The 18541-nt window shown below is 38.5% G+C and overlaps 1 protein-coding gene and 5 pseudogenes across 1 annotated transcript; 1 reads left to right on the forward strand and 5 right to left on the reverse strand.

The window, feature by feature from the left end:
- The first annotated feature begins 2273 nt into the window (after positions 1 to 2273).
- LOC116593888 (olfactory receptor 9K2-like) lies at positions 2274 to 3466 on the forward strand. Its single transcript, XM_032348506.1, has 2 exons — positions 2274 to 2912; positions 3122 to 3466. Exons 1-2 carry the CDS (start codon positions 2313 to 2315, stop codon positions 3464 to 3466), a joined length of 945 nt encoding a protein of 314 aa, XP_032204397.1. The 5' UTR covers positions 2274 to 2312.
- An 896-nt stretch (positions 3467 to 4362) lies between these two features.
- Positions 4363 to 5617, reverse strand: LOC116593885 (annotated as a pseudogene).
- Positions 5504 to 7950, reverse strand: LOC116593561 (annotated as a pseudogene).
- Positions 7951 to 10918: 2968 nt separating this feature from the next.
- On the reverse strand, positions 10919 to 11754 carry LOC116593886 (annotated as a pseudogene).
- Positions 11755 to 11930: 176 nt separating this feature from the next.
- On the reverse strand, positions 11931 to 12632 carry LOC116593887 (annotated as a pseudogene).
- Positions 12633 to 12691: 59 nt separating this feature from the next.
- On the reverse strand, positions 12692 to 14338 carry LOC116593884 (annotated as a pseudogene).
- Positions 14339 to 18541: the final 4203 nt, after the last annotated feature.

Raw genomic sequence — 18541 nt, forward strand, 5'->3', positions numbered from 1 at the left:
TGGACCAAAGTGTCTTCATTCTCATTGGTTTCCATGAATTGTTTCAGTTCTTCTTTGATCTGGTTGATCCAAGCATTCTTAAGCAAGGTAGTCTTTAGCTTCCAGGTGTTTGAGTTCCTTCCGAACTTTTCCTTGTTTTTGAGCTCCAATTTCAAAGCATTGTGATCTGAGAATATGCAGGGAACCATCTCAGTCTTTTGGTATAGGTTGAGTCCTGATTTGTGACTCAGTATGTGGTCTGTTCTTGAGAAAAGTTCCATGTGCACTTGGGAAGAATGAGTATTCTGTTGTTTTAGGGTGGACTGCTCTCTATATATCTATGAGGTCCATCTGGTACAATGCGTCAGTCAATGCTCTTGTTTCTTTATTCATTTTCTGCTTTGATGATCTATTTCTGAGAGAGGCATATTATGATCTCCTACTATTAATGTATTCATATCAATATGACTCTTTATCTTGATTAACAGTTTTCTTATGTAATTGGCTGTTCCCATATTGGGGGCATAGATATTTACAATTGTTAGATCATCTTGGTGGATAGTCCCTTTAAGAATTATGTAGTGTCCTTCCGTATGTGCTTTGGTGAGTTCTGTGAAGTGTGTGAACCTGGTGATTCACAGACCTGTACCCCTGGGGATAAAAATATATGTTTATAAAAAATAAAAAAATAAATTAAAAAAAAAGAATTATGTAGTGTCCTTCTGTATCTCTGACTACTGTCTTTTTTTAAAACTTTATTTTATTTTATTTTTTTAAATTTTTTCAAATTATTTATTTTCAGAAAAACAGTATTCATTATTTTTTCACCACACCCAGTGCTCCATGCAATCTGTGCCCTCCATAATACCCACCACCTGGTACCCCGACCTCCCATCTCCCGCCCCTTCAAAACCCTCAGATTGTTTTTCAGAGTCCATAGTCTCTCATGGTTCACCTCCCCTTCCAATTTCTCTCAACTCCCTTCTCCTCTTTTGGTCCCCATATCCTCCATGCTATTTGTTATGCACCACAAATAAGTGAAACCATATAATTGACTCTCTCTGTTCAACTTATTTCACTCAGCATAATCTCTTCCAGTCCCATCCATGTTGCTACAAAAGTTGGGTATTCGTCCTTTCTGATGGAGGCATAATACTCCATAGTGTATATGGACCACATCTTCCTTATCCATTCGTCCGTTGAAGGGCATCTTGGTTCTTTCTACAGTTTGGTGACCGTGGCCATTGCGGCTATAAACATTGGGGTACAGATGGCCCTTCTTTGCACTACATCTGTATCTTTGGGGTAAATACCCAGGAGTGCAATGGCAGGGTCATAGGGAAGTTCTATTTTTAATTTCTTGAGGAATCTCCCTACTATTCTCCAAAGAGGCTGCACCAACTTGCTTTCCCACCAACAGTGGAAGAGGGTTCCCCTTTCTCCACTTGCCCTCCAACACATGTGGTTTCCTGTCTTGCTAATTTTGGCCATTCTAACTGGTGTAATGTGATATCTTTTTCTCTTTTTTTTTCTTTTATTTTCCTTCCTCCCATCCTTTCTTTCCTTCCTTCCTTCCTTCCATCCTTTCCTTCTTTCTTTCCTTCTTTAAGTATCATTTTCCAAAGTAACTCTTCCATCTAGGCTACCTGTAGATCTTCTTAAAAAAGGAAAAATAAAAAACCCAACAAACTATGAGCTGCAGGATGAAGGAATGCAGGGTAATGATCATTATGAAGGGGCTGCCGATTCCCACCTGGGAAAGAAATACTAGTATTTGGATCCTAGTAACATTTGTGTTTTTTTTTGTGCAGAACTGTGATCTTAGTGAGTAAATAACTTACAACAGAATTCAAAATTTCCATTGCCCACAAAAATTGTACCTCTTAAGTCATTTTTAAATTCAGTCACTTTCTTTATATCTGCTGCTTTGTAATGTGAAGACTCAAAGTTATGTTTTCTATCTATATTATTCTATTAAATTATTTGTGCATTCTTCCAATTACTCCAATTTCTTCCAATTCCAATTAAATCATGATTCAGAAACATACACCTAAGTGATACTTGCATATGCATTTTGGTGGAAAGGAATTGCAATAGATATAGAGGAAAGAAAGTCTAATTCTACCACTTGTATGAAGAGGGACATAAATCTAACTTTTGATTCACCATTAGTTGCAATGGTTTAAATTTAATGGACAGTGATTTTATAAAGTTAAAATGTATGATCACTATAGAAAAGGTTTTTAAGTCCTAAGTCTGTAATGATTATTTCTAGCTAGAACCAAGGGGTTCATTTGTTTATTTTTCCTTGTGTCTCTCAGCAGGTTTCTGCCATGGGTGACAGGGGAACAAGCAATCACTCAGTAGTGACTGACTTCATTCTTGTAGGCTTCAGGGTCCGCCCAGAACTCCACATTCTCCTTTTCCTGCTCTTTCTGCTTGTGTATTCCATGATTCTTCTAGGGAATGTGGGGATGATGACCATTATTATGACTGATCCCCGGCTGAACACACCAGTGTATTTCTTCCTAGGCAACCTCTCCTTCATTGATCTCTTCTATTCTTCTGTTATTGCACCCAAAGCTATGATCAACTTCTGGTCTGAGAGCAAGTCCATCTCCTTTGCCGGCTGTCTGATCCAGTTCTTTCTCTTTGCCTTGTTCATTGTGACTGAGGGATTTCTCCTGGCAGCCATGGCTTATGACTGCTTCATTGCCATCTGCAACCCACTCCTCTACTCTGTCCAGATGTCAACTCGCCTCTGCATTCAGTTGGTGGCTGGTTCCTATTTTTGTGGCTGTATCAGCTCAGTTCTTCAAACAGGCATGACATTTACTTTACCCTTTTGTGCTTCCCGGGCCATTGACCACTTTTACTGTGATACTCGTCCACTTCAAAGGATATCTTGTTCTGACCTCTTCATCTATAAGATGGTTTCTTTCTTTTTTTTTTTTAAGATTTTATTTATTTATTTGACAGAGAGAGATCGCAAGTAGACAGAGAGGCAGGCAGAGAGAGAGAGAGAAGCAGGCTCCCTGACGAGCAGAGAGCCCGATGCAGGACTCGATCCCATGACCCTGAGATCATGACCTGAGCCGAAGGCAGCAGCTTAATCCACTGAGCCACCCAGGTGCCCTATAAGATGGTTTCTTTCTCCTTATCTGGTATCATTATCATGCCTACCATCATAGTTATTACTGTTTCTTACATGTATATTGTGTCCACAGTTCTGAAGATACGCTCCTCTGAGGGATGTAAGAAAGCCTTCTCCACTTGCAGCTCTCACTTAGGAGTCGTGGGTGTACTGTATGGTGCCGTCTTTTTTATGTATCTCACTCCAGACAGATTTCCTGAGCTGAGTAAAGTGGCCTCCTTATGTTACACTTTAGTCACTCCCATGTTGAATCCTTTGATTTACTCCCTGAGAAACAAAGGTGTCAAAAAAGCACTAAAGAAACTTCTAGAGAAGAGAAATACAATTGTTTGATTTTTTTTATTTTCCACCATTGATTTTGTGGCAATTTCTGTCATATGCCTCATGGCCATTACTGAAAATCCTTCTCCATAAAAAATACCAGAACTTTTTCAAGGTGAGTTACCTGGAACACTGTTAATTCTGAATGTCCTGGATATTGGAGATATACTGAATATTAGAGCATTTTTCAAGATGAACCTCACTCTATCTCAAGTATGACTTTGTTTCACAGAATTGATTTCCTTTATTTTAATAGTTTGTTGTTGAACCTGACTTTTATATATCATTCTATTGTGTAAACAATGTATTGTCTGGTGTTTGTCTTAATATTGCTCCTGGCAATATACACAGTCACTAGTGATGGACAGTAATGCCCAGTTTCTTTCTTCTTCTTTTTCTTGTTCTTTTTCTTTCATTGTTGTTGTTGTTGTTGTTTTAATTGAGAGTGATAGAAAGAGTGAGAATGAGACAGAGAGAGTTTGGGCAGGGTCATAGGGAAAGAATTTCAAACAAACTCCCCACTGAGCACAGAGCATGACATGGGGCTCAACCTCTTGACCCATGAGAACATGACCTGAGTGGAAACCAAGAGTCCGACACTGAACTGACTGATCCTCTCAGGTGCCTGAATGCCCAACTTATTCTTTTTAAATAATACTTTCCAACTTAAATCTACTGTAATGCACGACGTACATGGGGGGGTGGGAAAACACATATTGGGGAAGCACATTAAATGTTATTAAATATATGAATTAAAAAATTGATAGTGAGGAAATCAGGGAATAGTTTAGTTAGAATGTCAGCTTTGGGTGCTGATGGTGGGGCTATTGCTTCTTCCTTGAGTCTTAGGGAGATAGGGTTCTCCATTTTTGGTTTATAGACCAAAGTAATTAATATACTACAAAGACTCTTCATTTTAATAGATTATTTTCGATAATGCTGACGGTTGGTATAAGGACTAGGAGAATCGTGAAGTAAAGGATTGAGGCTAGTTGGCCGATGGTGATAAATGGGTGTTCTACTGGTTGACCACCAATTCAGGTTAGGGTTAGGAGGTTGGCTACTAGTAGTCAGAATAAACATTGGCTTAGTGGGCAGAATATCATGCTTCATTGTTTTGAGTAGGGGGATGATGGCTAGGACTAGAATGGAGAAAATTAGGGCTAGTATTCCTCCTAGTTTATTAGGAATGGACCGTAGGATAGCGTATGCAAATAGGAAGTATCATTCAGGTTTAACATAGGGAGGTGCTCAAAACACAGGTTGGCAGGAATGTAGTTGTCTGGATCTCCTAATAGATCAGGTGAGAATAGTACTAGTAATATTAGTATTAAAATAAGAAATAAGGCACCTAGGATGTCTTTGATGGTATAGTAGTGGTGGAATGGGATTTTGTCGGAGTTGGATGGGATTCCGGAAGGGTTGTTAGATCCTGTCTCATGGAGGAATAGTAGGTGAACTGCTGCTAGTGCTGAAATGATGAATGGTAGGATGAAGTGGAAGGTGAAAAATCGTGTTAGGGTGGCTTTGTCTACTGAAAATCCCCCTCAGATTCATTCTACAAGGTTAGTTCCAACGTACGGGATAGCTGATAATAAATTAGTAATTATGGTTGCACCTCAAAATGATATTTGTCCTCATGGTAATACGTAACCTATGAATGCTGTGCCTTGACTGCGAATAATAAAATAATACCAATGTTTCATGTTTCGGGGAATATATAAGATCCATAGTATAGGCCCCATCCTACATGCAAGAATAGACAGACAAAGAATATGGAAGCTCCGTTTGCGTGTATGTATTGAATGATTCAGCCGTAGTTGACGTCTCGGCAGATATGGGTAACTGATGAAAAGGCTGTGGCTGTGTCTGATGTATAGTGCATGTCTAAGAATAAACCTGTATGAATCTGAAGGATTAGGCAGATTCCGAGGAGGGAGCCAAAGTTTCATCATGCTGAAATGTTTGATGGAGCGGGGAGATCAATGAATGAGTTGTTGATGATTTTGGTTAACGGGTGAGTCCTACGAATGTTGGTCATTAATGTTCTTATAGTTGAAATACAACAGTGATTTTTCATGTCACCAGTCATGGTTAGATTCCATGTAGGAATAATGATGACATACATTGTATTCATTCTAAGTGTTATTTTTGTAGTTAGTTTTGTAGGGTTTTCTTCAAAACCTTCTTCTATCTACGGCGGGTTGGTCTTAATTATTAGTGGGGCTATTGGTTGTGGTATTGTGTTAAGTTTTGGGGGGTCTTTTCTGGGCTTAATGGTGTTTTTAATTTATTTAAGGGGGATGTTGGTTGTTTTTGGATATACTACGGCTATAGCCACAGAGCAATATCCTGAGGTTTGGGTTTCTAATAAGGCTGTTTTTGGTGCCTTTATTGTTGGCTTGCTATCTGAGTTATTAACTGCTTGTTATATTTTAAAGGGTGATGATGTTGAGGTTGAGGTTGTATTAAAGTTTAATGGGGCGGGTGATTGAGTTATTTATGATACAGGTGATACAGGCTTTTTCAGTGAAGAGGCTATGGGAATTGCAGCTTTATATAGCTATGGAACTTGACTTGTTATTGTTACAGGTTGATTCCTTCTTATTGGGGTGTTGGTAATTATGGAGGTTACTCGTGGAAATTAAGTGCTAGTAGGCTGAGGGCCAGGGTTAACATGAATGATATAAAATATAGTTTGATTAGACCTTTTGGCTTGAGATGGTAATTGAAGATTTTATTAGAAGTGGGAGATGGATTTTGGTAAAATTTTTTCTAGTCAAATTATATCTAGTAGTGCTGATGCTGATTTTGGCTTACTAGTAGATTTGTTTGGGTATTAGGCGGTGAATAATGGTGGGGAAATAACCCAGCATGTTTGAGAATTTGAATAGGCTCGAGGGGTATTTGAATTTTAGGCTCTGCATTATGAGGCTAAGTTCTAGTGCCAGGATGAAACCTAGGATAGTTACGGTAAGAGCTATTATTTTAAGATAATGAGGCATAGTTATCTGTGGGGTGGTGGTGGGTGTAATATTGTAGGAGATTAAGAATCCTGCAAAGATACTCCCGAATAAGAGACGTTTAATGGAATTGATTAGGAGTGGATTATTCTCGTTGATTGTAATGATAGGGTTGAAGCGGGGTTGTCCTAAATAGTGTGAAGAATATAATTTGAGTGCTGTAGGCGGGCTGTTATGGAGGTGGCAACGAGGGTTATTAGAAGGGCTCAGGCATTGGTATACGACGTGTTGGCGGTCTCGATGATTAGGTCTTTGGAATAGAATCCTGTTAGGAAAGGTATTCCTGTGAGTGCTAGGCTTCCAACAACTAGGGAGGTGGTGGTGAATGGTAATGCTTTGAATAGTCCTCCTATTTTTAGAATGTCTTGTTCGTCATTTAAGCTGTGAATGATTGATCCGGAGCATATGAATAGTATGGCTTTGAAGAATGCATGAGTGCAGATATGGAGAAATTCTAGGTAGGGTTGGTTGATGCCGATGGTTACAATTATTAGTCCGAGTTGGCTTGAAGTGGAGAAAGCAACAATTTTTTTGATGTCATTTGTGTTAAAGCACAAATTGCCTGTAAATAGGGTTGTAATTGCTCCTAAGCATAGTGTGATGGTTTGTATTATTTTGTTATGTTCTATTAGGGGGTGGAATCGGATTAGTAGAAATACTCCTGCTACAACTATTGTACTTGAGTGCAGTAGGGCTGATACAGGAGTTGGGCCTTCCATTGCTGAGGGTAGTCATGGGTGAAGGCCAAATTGTGCAGATTTTCCGGTGGCTGCTAATAGTAAGCCTATGAGAGGGATGGTTAGGTTTTTGTGCTTAGTTATGAAGATTTGTTGAAAGTCTCATGTATTTAGGTTGGTTAGGAATCAGGCTATAGCTAGGATGAGTCCTACCTCCCCAATGCGGTTGTATAAGATGGCTTGTAGTGCGGCTGTGTTGGCGTCTGTTCGTCCATACCATCATCCAATAAGTAAGAATGACAATACCTACTCCCTCTCAGCTGATGAATAGTTGGAATATATTGTTGGCAGTAACCAGAATTATTATGGTAATGAGAAACAGGAGTAGGTATTTGAAAAATCGATTGATGTGGGGGTCTGAGTGTATATATCATATTGAGAACTCTATAATTGATCACGTGATGAATAGCGCTACTGGTATAAAGTTTATTGAAAAGTAATCGAGTTTAAAGCTAAGTGATAGTTTTATTGTTTGGATTGTAATTCAGTGTCAGTTTGAAATTATTGTGTCTTGTCCTAGGTGAAGGAATATTATTGTGGGGATTAGGCTGATTATGAAGGCATGTGAAATGGTGGTTTTTACGTATTGAGGGTAGAGTTTATTGGTATATATGGTGGTGTTAGTTATTATAATGGGAAGAGTTAGTATGAATAGTGTTACGAGTATTGAAGAAGTAAATAGGTTAATTACTTTTATATGGAGTTGCACCAATTTTTTGTTCCTAAGACCAATGGATTACTACTATCCTTTAAAAGTTGAAAAAGCCATGTTTTTATACATGGGAGCATGAGTTAGCGGTTCTTGCGTGGTACTTTTCAGTAAATAAAAAGGTTTGAGCTTTTATTGTTAGATTCACAATCTAATGTTTTTGTTAAACTATATTTACAGTAAATAGGTCCTAAAATAATTTTAGGGTTGAGTGAGAGGAGAAGTAAGGGTAGTAGGTGGAGGGCTATTAGGGAGTTTTCCCGTGTGAATGATGGTTTGATATTCTTGATATGGTGTGTGTATTTTCTGCGTTGTGTAGTAATTAGTATGTATAGGGAGTATAGGGCAGTGATGGTAATGTTAACCCCTATTAGGACAATAGTGATGTTGGATCATGAGAATGAGGCTATTACTACGAATAGTTCTCCTACTAGGTTGATTGTGGGTGGTAGGGCTAGATTAGTTAAGCTGGCAAGTAGTCATCATGCAGCTATTAGTGGTAGGAGTATTTGTAGTCCTCATGCGAGGATTATGGTACGGCTGTGAATGCGTGCGTAGTTGGAATTAGCTAGGCAGAATAGCATAGATGATGTCAGACCATGAGCAATTATTAGGGCTGTTGCTCCTATATAGCTTCATGGTGATTGGATTGAGTACAGCTATAATTACTAGGGCATGTGGCTTATGGAGGAGTAGGCAATTAAGGATTTTAGGTCTGTTTGGTGTAAGCGGATGGAGCTGGTTATAATTATTCCTCATAATGATAGTATTATGAAGGGGTATGCTATGTAGCTTGTTAATGGGTTTAGTAGCATGGTAATTCGTATTATTCCGTACCCTCCTAATTTAAGAAGTACGGCGGCAAGGACCATGGATCCTGCAATAGGGGCCTCTACGTGGGCTTTTGGGAGTCATAGATGAAGGCCGTATAGAGGTATTTTCACTATGAACGCTATTATGCATGATAGTCATAATAGGGCATTGGATCAGGAATTTGGTAGGGGTTGTGCTCAGTATTGATAATTAAGAGATTAGGGTACCTAAGTTGTTTTGCACTCATAGTAGGGCAATTAGGAGGGGCAGGGAGCCTACTAGAGTATAGAATAAAAAATATAGGCCAGCGTTTAGTCGTTCTGTTTGGTTGCCTCATTGGGTGATGATAATTAATGTTGGTATGAGTGTGGCTTTGAATAGGATATAAAATATGATTAGTTCTGTGGCGGTGAATGTTATGATTAGGAACAGTTGCAGTATGATTAATATTGTAATGTAAAGTTTTTTTTTGGGTCAGGGTTTCTTTCAATAAATGGTGTTGGCTTGCTATGAGCATTAGGGGAAGGAGTCATGTTGTGAGTGTTAGTAGGGGTGCTGATAAGGAGTCTGCGAAAAATAGCAGTGAGAAGTTTAGATTATTGTCTGTAAGTTGGTTGAGATATGTTAGGCTAATTAAACTAATTAGTATGCTGTGGGCTGTTGTGTTAATTCAGATTATACTGGGTTTTGATAGTCATGTTAGGAGAATTAGTATTATGGTTGGGATGATGATTTTTAGCATTGTAGTAGGTTTAAGTTTTGTACATAGTCTGTTCCATATGTGGTAGAGATTATAACTAGTAGGGATAAACCTAATGCTGCTTCGCAGGCTGCAAATACAAGGAGGATGATAGGGGTCATGCTAGCTAATGTGAAGTGGTTTGTTAGGATGGTGACTGTTATTATGATGAAGAGGGATAGCATTATTCCTTCTAGGCAGAGAAGAGAAGATATTAGGTGGGATCAGTAGATGAGTAGCCCATAAAGGATAGAGAAGGCTAGAAAAATGTTGATGTATACTATGGACTTTGATAATTGTAATATGAGTTACAATCTAATGAGTCAAAATCATTTGTTTTTGTTAAACTAATTATCATATTCGTTTCATTCTAAGCCTTCTTCAGTTTATTGTAGGCCAGGCTTGCGGTTAATAGGGAAACTAGTGCTAGTGCTATGGTGAGTGTAGTTTTTAGGTTAATTGATTGTGAGGCCCATGGTAGTGGTAGGAGTAGTGCAATTTCTAGGTCGAATAGTAGAAATGTAATGGCTACTAGGAACAATTTTATAGAGAAGGGTAGATGTGCTGATCATAGGAGGTCAAAGCCGCATTCATATGGGCTTGCTTTTTCTGTATAGATGTTTAACTGGGGTAGTCAGAATGCGATTAGAATGAGTAGGGATGCTAGGGATACGTTGATGAGTATGGTTAATATTACATTTATTATTTCTCTCTGGGCTGTACCAGAACTAGTTGATTGGAAGTCAACTGTACTTATTAATACTAGAGAAATAAGATCCTCATCAATAGATGGATACATATAGGAATAGTCATACGACATCTACGAAGTGTCAATATTAGGCAGCTGCTTCGAATCCGAAATGGTGGCTAGATGTGAAGTGGTAGTTTAACTGTCGTAGGAAGCATAAAATGAGAAAGGTAGATCCGATGATGACGTGAAGGCCATGGAATCCTGTGGCTATAAAAAATGTGGAACCATAGATTCCGTCAGAGATTGTGAATGGGGCCTCGTAGTATTCTGAGGCTTGTAAAAGGGTGAAATAAGCCTAGGGAGATTGTAATATATAGGGCTTGGAGCATGTGTTTGTGGTTCCTTCTATTAGGCTATGTGGGCTCAAGTAATAGAGACTCCAGAGGCTAGGAGAACCAAGGTGTTGAGTAATGGTACTTCTAGGGGGTTTAGAGGTGTAATGCCTGTGGGTGGTCACACCTCCTAGCTCAGGGGTTGGTGCTAGGCTTGAATGGTAGAAAGCACAGAAGAAGCCTGCAAAGAAGAAAAGTTCTGATGTAATGAAGAGAATTATTCCGTATCGTAAGCCTTTTTGGACAGTAGGAGTGTGGTGGCCTTGGAATGTTCCTTCTCGGACAACGTCTCGTCATCATTGATATACAGTCAGTATGTTAGCTGTAGTACCTAGGGTTAGAAGGGATAGTGAGTTATAATGGAATCACATTACTAGTCCTGATGTTGTGAGTAGGGTGGAAAGGGCTCCTGTCAGGGGTCATGGGCTTGGGTTGACTATGTGATATGAGTGTGTTTGGTGGGTCATTAAGTGTTGTCATGTAAATATAGGCTTACTAACAAGGTGAAGACATAGGCCTGGATAAGGGCTACTGCAAATTCTAGGATGGTTAGGAGGACAAGGATAGTGAAAGTAATTATTGCTGTAATGGTACTAATGTTTATTAGGGCTAGAGTAGCTCCTCCAATTAGGTGAATTAATAAGTGGCCTGCGGTAATATTGGCTGTTAATCGTACGGCCAGGGCTATGGGTTGAATGAATAGGCTAATAGTTTCGATGATGATAAGTATGGGAATTAGGGGTAGTGGTGTTCCTTGCAGTAGGAAATGGGCTAAAGAGGCTTTTGTTTTATACCAGAAACCAGTAATTACTGTGCCTGCTCATAGGGGGATGGCTATTCCTAGGTTTAAAGATAGTTGTGTAGTGGGGGTAAATGAGTGGGGCAGGAGACCTAATAGATTAGTAGAGCCAATAAATAGGATTAGGGATATTAGTATTAATGCCCAAGTTTGTCCTTTTTGGTTGTGAATAGATAATATCTGTTTTGATGTTAATTGTACTAGTCATTGTTGAATAGAGATGAGTCGGTTATTAATTAGTCGGTTAGGTGAGGGAAATAATACCTGGGAATATGGTAATGATAATAATGATACGTAGTCCTATTATTGTAGGGGTAATGAATGAGGAAAATAGATTTTCGTTCATTTCTTTTCCAAAGGTGTAATAGATTTTGATGTAGCCACTAGTTTTGGTTCGGGGTTTTCTGGAAAATTATATTTTGATACTTTTAGTTGGAATAAAAAATAGGGTGATAATTATTGATAAGATAGTGATAAATCATGTTGAAGTATCTAGTTGTGGCATGTCACTGAGGAGAGGTTTACGCTCTCAATCTTTAACTTAAAAGGTTAATGCTGTTTAGCTTCTCAATGAATTTATAATATTGAGGCAGATCATTTTTCAAAGTGCGATAGAGGTACTAACTCGAGAACAATGGGTATGAAGCTGTGATTAGAGTCGCAGATTTCAGAGCATTGGCCGTAGTATAGCCCTGGTCGTATGACTATAATAGTAGTTTGGTTTAGGTGCCCTGGGATAGCAACAGTTTTTAATCCCAAGGATGGAACGGCTCATGAGTGTAATACGTTTTCGGAAGAGATTAATATGTTAATTGTTATTTCTATTGGGAGGACTATTCGGTTGTCTACTTCTAGTAATCGTAGTTCTCCGGGTTTTAGCTCTTGAGTTGGGATCATGTAGGAGTCAAAGTTTAAATCTTCGTAATCTGTATACTCATAGCTTCAATATCATTGGTGGCCTATAGTCTTTACGGTTAAGGAGGGGTTATTAATTTCGTCTATCATATAGAGGATTCGTAGTGAAGGTAAAGCAATCAGAATTAGAATAATAGCAGGCAAGATGGTTCAGATCGTTTCAACTGCTTGAGCATCTATGGTGCTAGTATGTGTGAGTTTGATGGTTAGCATTACTGAAATAATGTAGAGAATGAGAGAACTAATTAAGAATACGATCATTAATATATGATCATGAAAGCGTAGTAGTTCTTCTATGATAGGGGAGGTTGCATCTTGGAGGCGTATTTGGAAAGGATACGCCATAGAGATATAAAGGACTTTCACCTATAATTTGACTTTGACAAAGTCATATAATTTTTACTAATACCTCTTATCAAGAAAGACATAGTGGTTATGACATTGGCTTGAAAACAGTTTTAGGGGGTTCAATTCTTTCCTTTCTTATTTTGATAATACATAGGTTGGTTCCTCGAATGTATGGTATGGAGGAGGACATCCATGCAATCATTAGATGTTTGTTGAAGTTAGTTCTACTGTCAGCACTTCTCGTTTGGATGCAAAGGCTTCTCAGATCATGAAGATTATCAGTATTACTGCTGTTAATGAAATGAATGAGCCCATGGAAGATACTGTGTTTCATGTTGTGTAAGCATCTGGGTAGTCAGAGTAGCGTCGAGGCATACCTGATAGGCCTAGGAAGTGTTGAGGAAAGAATGTTGTGTTTACTCCTACAAATAGAATTGTAAAATGGATTTTTGCTCAGATATCATTTAGGGTGTAGCCTGTGAATAGTGGGAATCAGTGGACGAATCCGTCTATGATTGCAAATACTTCCCCTATTGAAAGAACGTAGTGGAAATGTGTTACTACATAATATGTATCGTGAAGAATGATGTCTAGTGATGAGTTTGATAGTACAATGCCCATTAAAACACCCACTGTAAATAGAAAGATAAACCCTAAGGCCCATAGTATAGTGGGGGATCATTTGATATTTCCTTTGTGCAGGGTAGCCAGTCAGCTAAATACTTTTACTCCTGTGGGAATAGAGATAATTATAATAGCTGAGGTGAAGTATGCTTGTGTGTCGACATCTAGGCCTACAGTAAATATATGGTGGGCTCATACGATGAATCCTAGGAAACCAATTGATATTATTGCTCATACTATTCCTATGTAACCAAAAGGTTCTTTTTTCCTGAGTAGTATGTTACAACGTGTGAAATAATACCAAATTCTGGAAGAATTAAGATGTATACTTCTGGGTGTCCAAAAAATCAAAACAGGTTGTTGGTATAGGATGGGATCTCCTCCTCTGGCTGGATCAAAGAAAGTAGTGTTCAGGTTCCGATCTGTGAGTAGTATGGTAATACCAGCTGCCAAGATTGGTAAGGATAGAAGTAGGAGTACGGCTGTAATTAAAACAGATCATACAAATAGGGGAGTTTGGTATTGTGACATAGCGGGTGGTTTTATGTTGATAATAGTAGTGATAAAGTTGATGGATCCTAGAATAGATGAGACACCCGCTAAGTGTAGAGAGAAAATTGTTAGGTCTACGGATGCTCCTGCATGTGCTAGGTTTCCTGCTAAAGGGGGATATACAGTTCATCCCGTTCCTGCACCTGCTTCTACCATGGAAGAGGATAATAGGAGGAGGAAAGAGGGGGGTAGGAGGCAGAAGCTTATGTTATTTATTCGTGGGAATGCCATATCAGGTGCACTGATTATTAGAGGGATAATCAGTTCCCAAAGCCTCCGAGCATGATAGGTATTACTATGAAGAAAAGTATTACAAATGCGTGAGTAGTTACGATTACATTGTAAATCTGGTCATCTCCTAGCAGAGCGCCGGGTTGACCTAGTTCAGCACGGATTAATAGACTGAGAGCAGTTCCTACCATTCCGGCTCATGCACCAAATAAGAGGTAAAGGGTGCCAATGTCTTTGTGATTAGTGGAGAATAATCATCGATTTATGAACATAGGTAAAATGGCTGACAAGGGCATTAGACTGTAAATCTAAGAATAGGGTTTAATTCCCCTTTTTGCCAAGCTCTGTGGTGAAATATCACATTGAATTGCAAATTCAAAGAAGCAGCTTCAACCCTGCCGGGGCTTCTCCCGCCTTTTTTTTCTTTGTGGCGGGAGAAGTAGATTGAAGCCAGTTGATTAGGGTATTTAGCTGTTAACTAAAGTTTCGTGGGATGGTAGCCCACCAATCTAGAAAGGGCTTAGCTTAATTAAAGTGATTGATTTGCGTTCAATAGATGTGAGATATACTCTTGCAGTCCTTATGATGGAATCAGGAGTTAACTGACAGCCTCTTTGGAGAACAGTGTGGAGATTTCCTCAAGAAATTAAAAATAGAGCTTCCCTATGACCCTGCCATTGCACTCCTGGGTATTTACCCCAAAGATACAGATGTAGTGAAAAGAAGGGCCATCTGTATCCCAATGTTTATAGCAGCAATGGCCATGGTCGCCAAACCGTGGAAAGAACCAAGATGCCCTTCAACGGACGAATGGATAAGGAAGATGTGGTCCATATACACTGTGGAGTATTATGCCCCCATCAGAAAGGATGAATACCCAACTTTTGTAGCAACATGGATGGGACTGGAAGAGATGATGCTGAGTGAAATAAGTCAAGCAGAGAGAGTCAATTATTATATGGTCTCACTTATTTGTGGAGCATAACAAATAGCATGGAAGACAAGGGGTGTTAGAGAGGAGAATGGAGTTGGGAGAAATTGGAAGGGGAGGTGAACCATGAGAGACTATGGACTCCGAAAAACAATCTGAGGGGTTTGAAGTGGCGGGGGCGGGGTGGGAGGTTGGGGTACCGGGTGGTGGGTATTATGGAGGGCACGGATTGCATGGAGCACTGGGTGTGGTGAAAAAATAATGAATACTGTTTTTCAGAAAATAAATAAATTTATATAAAAAAAGAGTCTGTTTCTTGGTTTGTCTTTCTCTTTTTTCCTTGCTCATTAGTATTCTTTCTTTCATTTTTTTTAAAGATTTTATTTATTTATTTGACAGACAGAGATGAAAAGTAGGCAGAGGCAGGCAGATAGAGAGAGAGAGGGGAGGCAGGCTCCCTGCTGAGCAGAGAGCTCAATGTGGTGCTCGATCTCAGGACCATGGGATCACAATACAAGCCAAAGGCAGAGGCTTTAACCCACTGAGCCACGGAGGCACCCCCCTTTTTAAAGTAGTATTGTTTCTTAAATTCCACATATGAGTGAAATCATAGTGTATTTGTCTTTCTTTCACTGACTTACTTCACTTAGCATTATATTCTCTAGCTCCATCCATGTCATTGCAAATGGCAAGATTTCATTCTTTATGAAATGGTTGAGTAATATTCCGTTGTGTACATAGACCACATCTTCATCCATTCATCTATTGATGAACAATTGGACTACTCTCACAATTTGGCTATTGCATATAATGGCGCAATAAACATGGGGGTTCATGTATCCCTTTGAATCAGTGTTTTAGTATTTTTGGTTAAATAACAAGATGAGAAATTACTGGGTTATAAGGTAGTTCTATTTTAACTTTCTGAGGAATCTCCATACTGTTTTCCACAGTGGCTGCACCACTTTGCATTCCCACCAACAGTGCTTAGGGTCTCTTTTTTTCTACATCCTCATCAACACTTATTTCTTGTTTTTGATTTTAGCCATTCTGACAGGTATGAGGTGATCACATAGCTTACCACTGATTCTTGGAAAGACTAGTAAGATGTTTAAAACCCTGGCAAACATGGGGTACCTGGGTGGCTCAGTGGATTAAAGCCTCTGTCTTCGGCTCAGGTCATGATCCCAGAGTCCTGGGATCGAGCCCCGTATCAGACTCTGTGCTCAGCAGGGAGCCTGCTTCCATCTCTCTCTCTCTCTCTCTGCCTGCCTCTCTGCCTGCTTGCGATCTCTGGCTTTCAAATAAATAAATAAAATTGTAAGAAGAAAAAAAATCCATGGCAAATGTAACATTGGAAAAATAGCAAAATTGAATGACAAGTATCGGAAATGAAAAGGGGATGGCACTACAGATCCTTCTGATATTTAAATATATATATATATATATAGATGACCCTTGAACAATATGGGTTCAAATTGCATGGGTCCACTTCAATGCAAATTTTTTTCAATAAATACAGTACAATGCTGTAAATGTACTGCCTCTTCCTTATGATTTTCTTAATAATATTTTCTTTTTTCCAGCTTATTTTATTATAAAAACAGCATAAAATACATATAACAGACAAATATATGTTAATAAACTATATTATCAGAAGGCTTATGGTCAACAGCAACTTATTAGTAGTTACATTTTTATAGAATCAAGAATTATATGCAGATTTAAACTGTATGGGAGTTCTATGTTCCTAACCTGTGCTCAGGGGTTCAGCTGTATAATAAAGAATATTTTTACCAAAAATGGATGATCTTTTAAAATAAAGATATTTTGAATAGATCAAGATGATGTATAAAGGAGAAATATAAATTTGAAAATATCATCTATAGAAATCAAGTATTTTTTTAAAGATTTTATTTATTTTTTTGACTGAGAAAGAGATCACAAGTAGGCAGAGAGAGAGGCAGAGAGAGAGGAAAAGAAGCAGGCCCCCTGCCTAGCAGAGAGCCCGACGCGGGGCTCGATCCCAGGACTCTGGGATCATGACCTGAGCCAAAGGCAGAGGCTTTAACCCACTGAGCCACCCAGGCATCCCTAGAAATTAAGTTTTAATAATAATCTTCCCGGGGCGCCTGGGTGGCTCAGTGGGTTAAGCCGCTGCCTTCGGCTCAGGTCATGATCTCAGGGTCCTGGGATCGAGCCCCGCATCAGGCTCTCTGCTCGGCAGGGAGCCTGCTTCCTCCTCTCTCTCTGCCTGCCTCTCTGCCTACTTGTGTTCTCTGTCAAATAAATAAATAAAATCTTTAAAAAATAATAATAATAATAATAATAATAATCTTCCCATGAGGAAAGATTCTTTTCTAATTTACTTTACTAGTGTTTACTATGAAACATCATTGAAGAAACAAGATTGGGGAACCTAGATGACTCAGTTGCTAAAGCATCTAACTCTTGATTTCCACTCAGGTTATGATCTCAGGGTCATATATTGAACCCCACATAGGGCTCTGTGCTCATCATGGAGTCTGCTTGAGATTCTCTCTCACTCTTTTTTTCCCCCGACTCATGTGCATGCTCTCTCTCTTTCTAAAATAAATAAATAAATCTTAAGAAAAGAAACAAGATCATTCTTATATAAACAAGAATCATCATAAAGACAATATTTCCTAGCTGTATTTGAGTTGTAAGTCTCAATGGAAATTAAAATAAAAATTATAGGTAAATCTGTCTCATAAATTTATCTTCAAAAATTTATAGAGAATATATGTCAATATATAAAGAATAATAAAATCTCACTGAACTGTATGTTTACACTACCAATGTAAATATCATTTATTATTTAAAAAAATAACGAATTTAAGATGTTTCCATATTCACTCATGAAAGAACAACACTGAGAAGGTTTGCCTTCTGTGACAAAAAAACTAAACTCTGGAGAATATATATGAACTGACTATTTTCAGAGATTGTATAATAAGCAGTGAATGACTGTAATTCTTGAGAAAAGGAAACAAATCAGGAGGAAAAGATTTTAAACTTGAATATATAGCAATAGAAACAAATGAAACCTAAGACTGAGTTAAAAAGGAAAAATAATAAACAGGCATTCAGTGACACCTGAGAAAATATTTACATGTAACTGGAAGAAAAGGGCCAGAAAAATAATGTAAAATATAATGGGCAAAATTTTGTTTCAGATTTGATGACAAATCTGACCACAAAGATGCAAGAAAATGAGCAAAATCCCATAGATAGATACAGAGAAATCCCATAGATAGAGAACAAAATAAAGCACATCAGAATAAAATTCTGAAAATGAGCAAAAAAGAGACATTGTCAAAGTAGCAGGGGTGGAGGAGAGACATTGCACACAAGCAAATCATTGTTGGTATATAGAAATGCAACAGATTTGTGTTCATTGATTTTGAATCCTGTGGCTTTGTTGAATTCATGTATTAGTTCTAACACAGTCTTTTGGTTTTCTACAGAGACTATCATTTCATCTGCAAATACCGAACGTTTAACTTCTTCCTTCCCAATTTGGTTGCCTTTTATTTTCTTTTATTATTTTATTTTACTTTAT

This window comes from Mustela erminea, chromosome 6 (genome assembly GCF_009829155.1).
Source record: "Mustela erminea isolate mMusErm1 chromosome 6, mMusErm1.Pri, whole genome shotgun sequence".
In the NCBI taxonomy this organism is placed as follows: Eukaryota; Metazoa; Chordata; class Mammalia; order Carnivora; family Mustelidae; genus Mustela; species Mustela erminea.

Excerpts from the sequence above, each read along its gene's own strand:
- LOC116593888 (XM_032348506.1), top strand. The coding sequence starts at position 2,313 with ATGGGTGACAGGGGAACAAGCAATCACTCAGTAGTGACTGACTTCATT. Across the intron at positions 2,913-3,121 it reads ACCTCTTCATCTATAAGATG|ATGGTTTCTTTCTCCTTATC; the intron begins GTTTCTTTCTTT and ends GTGCCCTATAAG.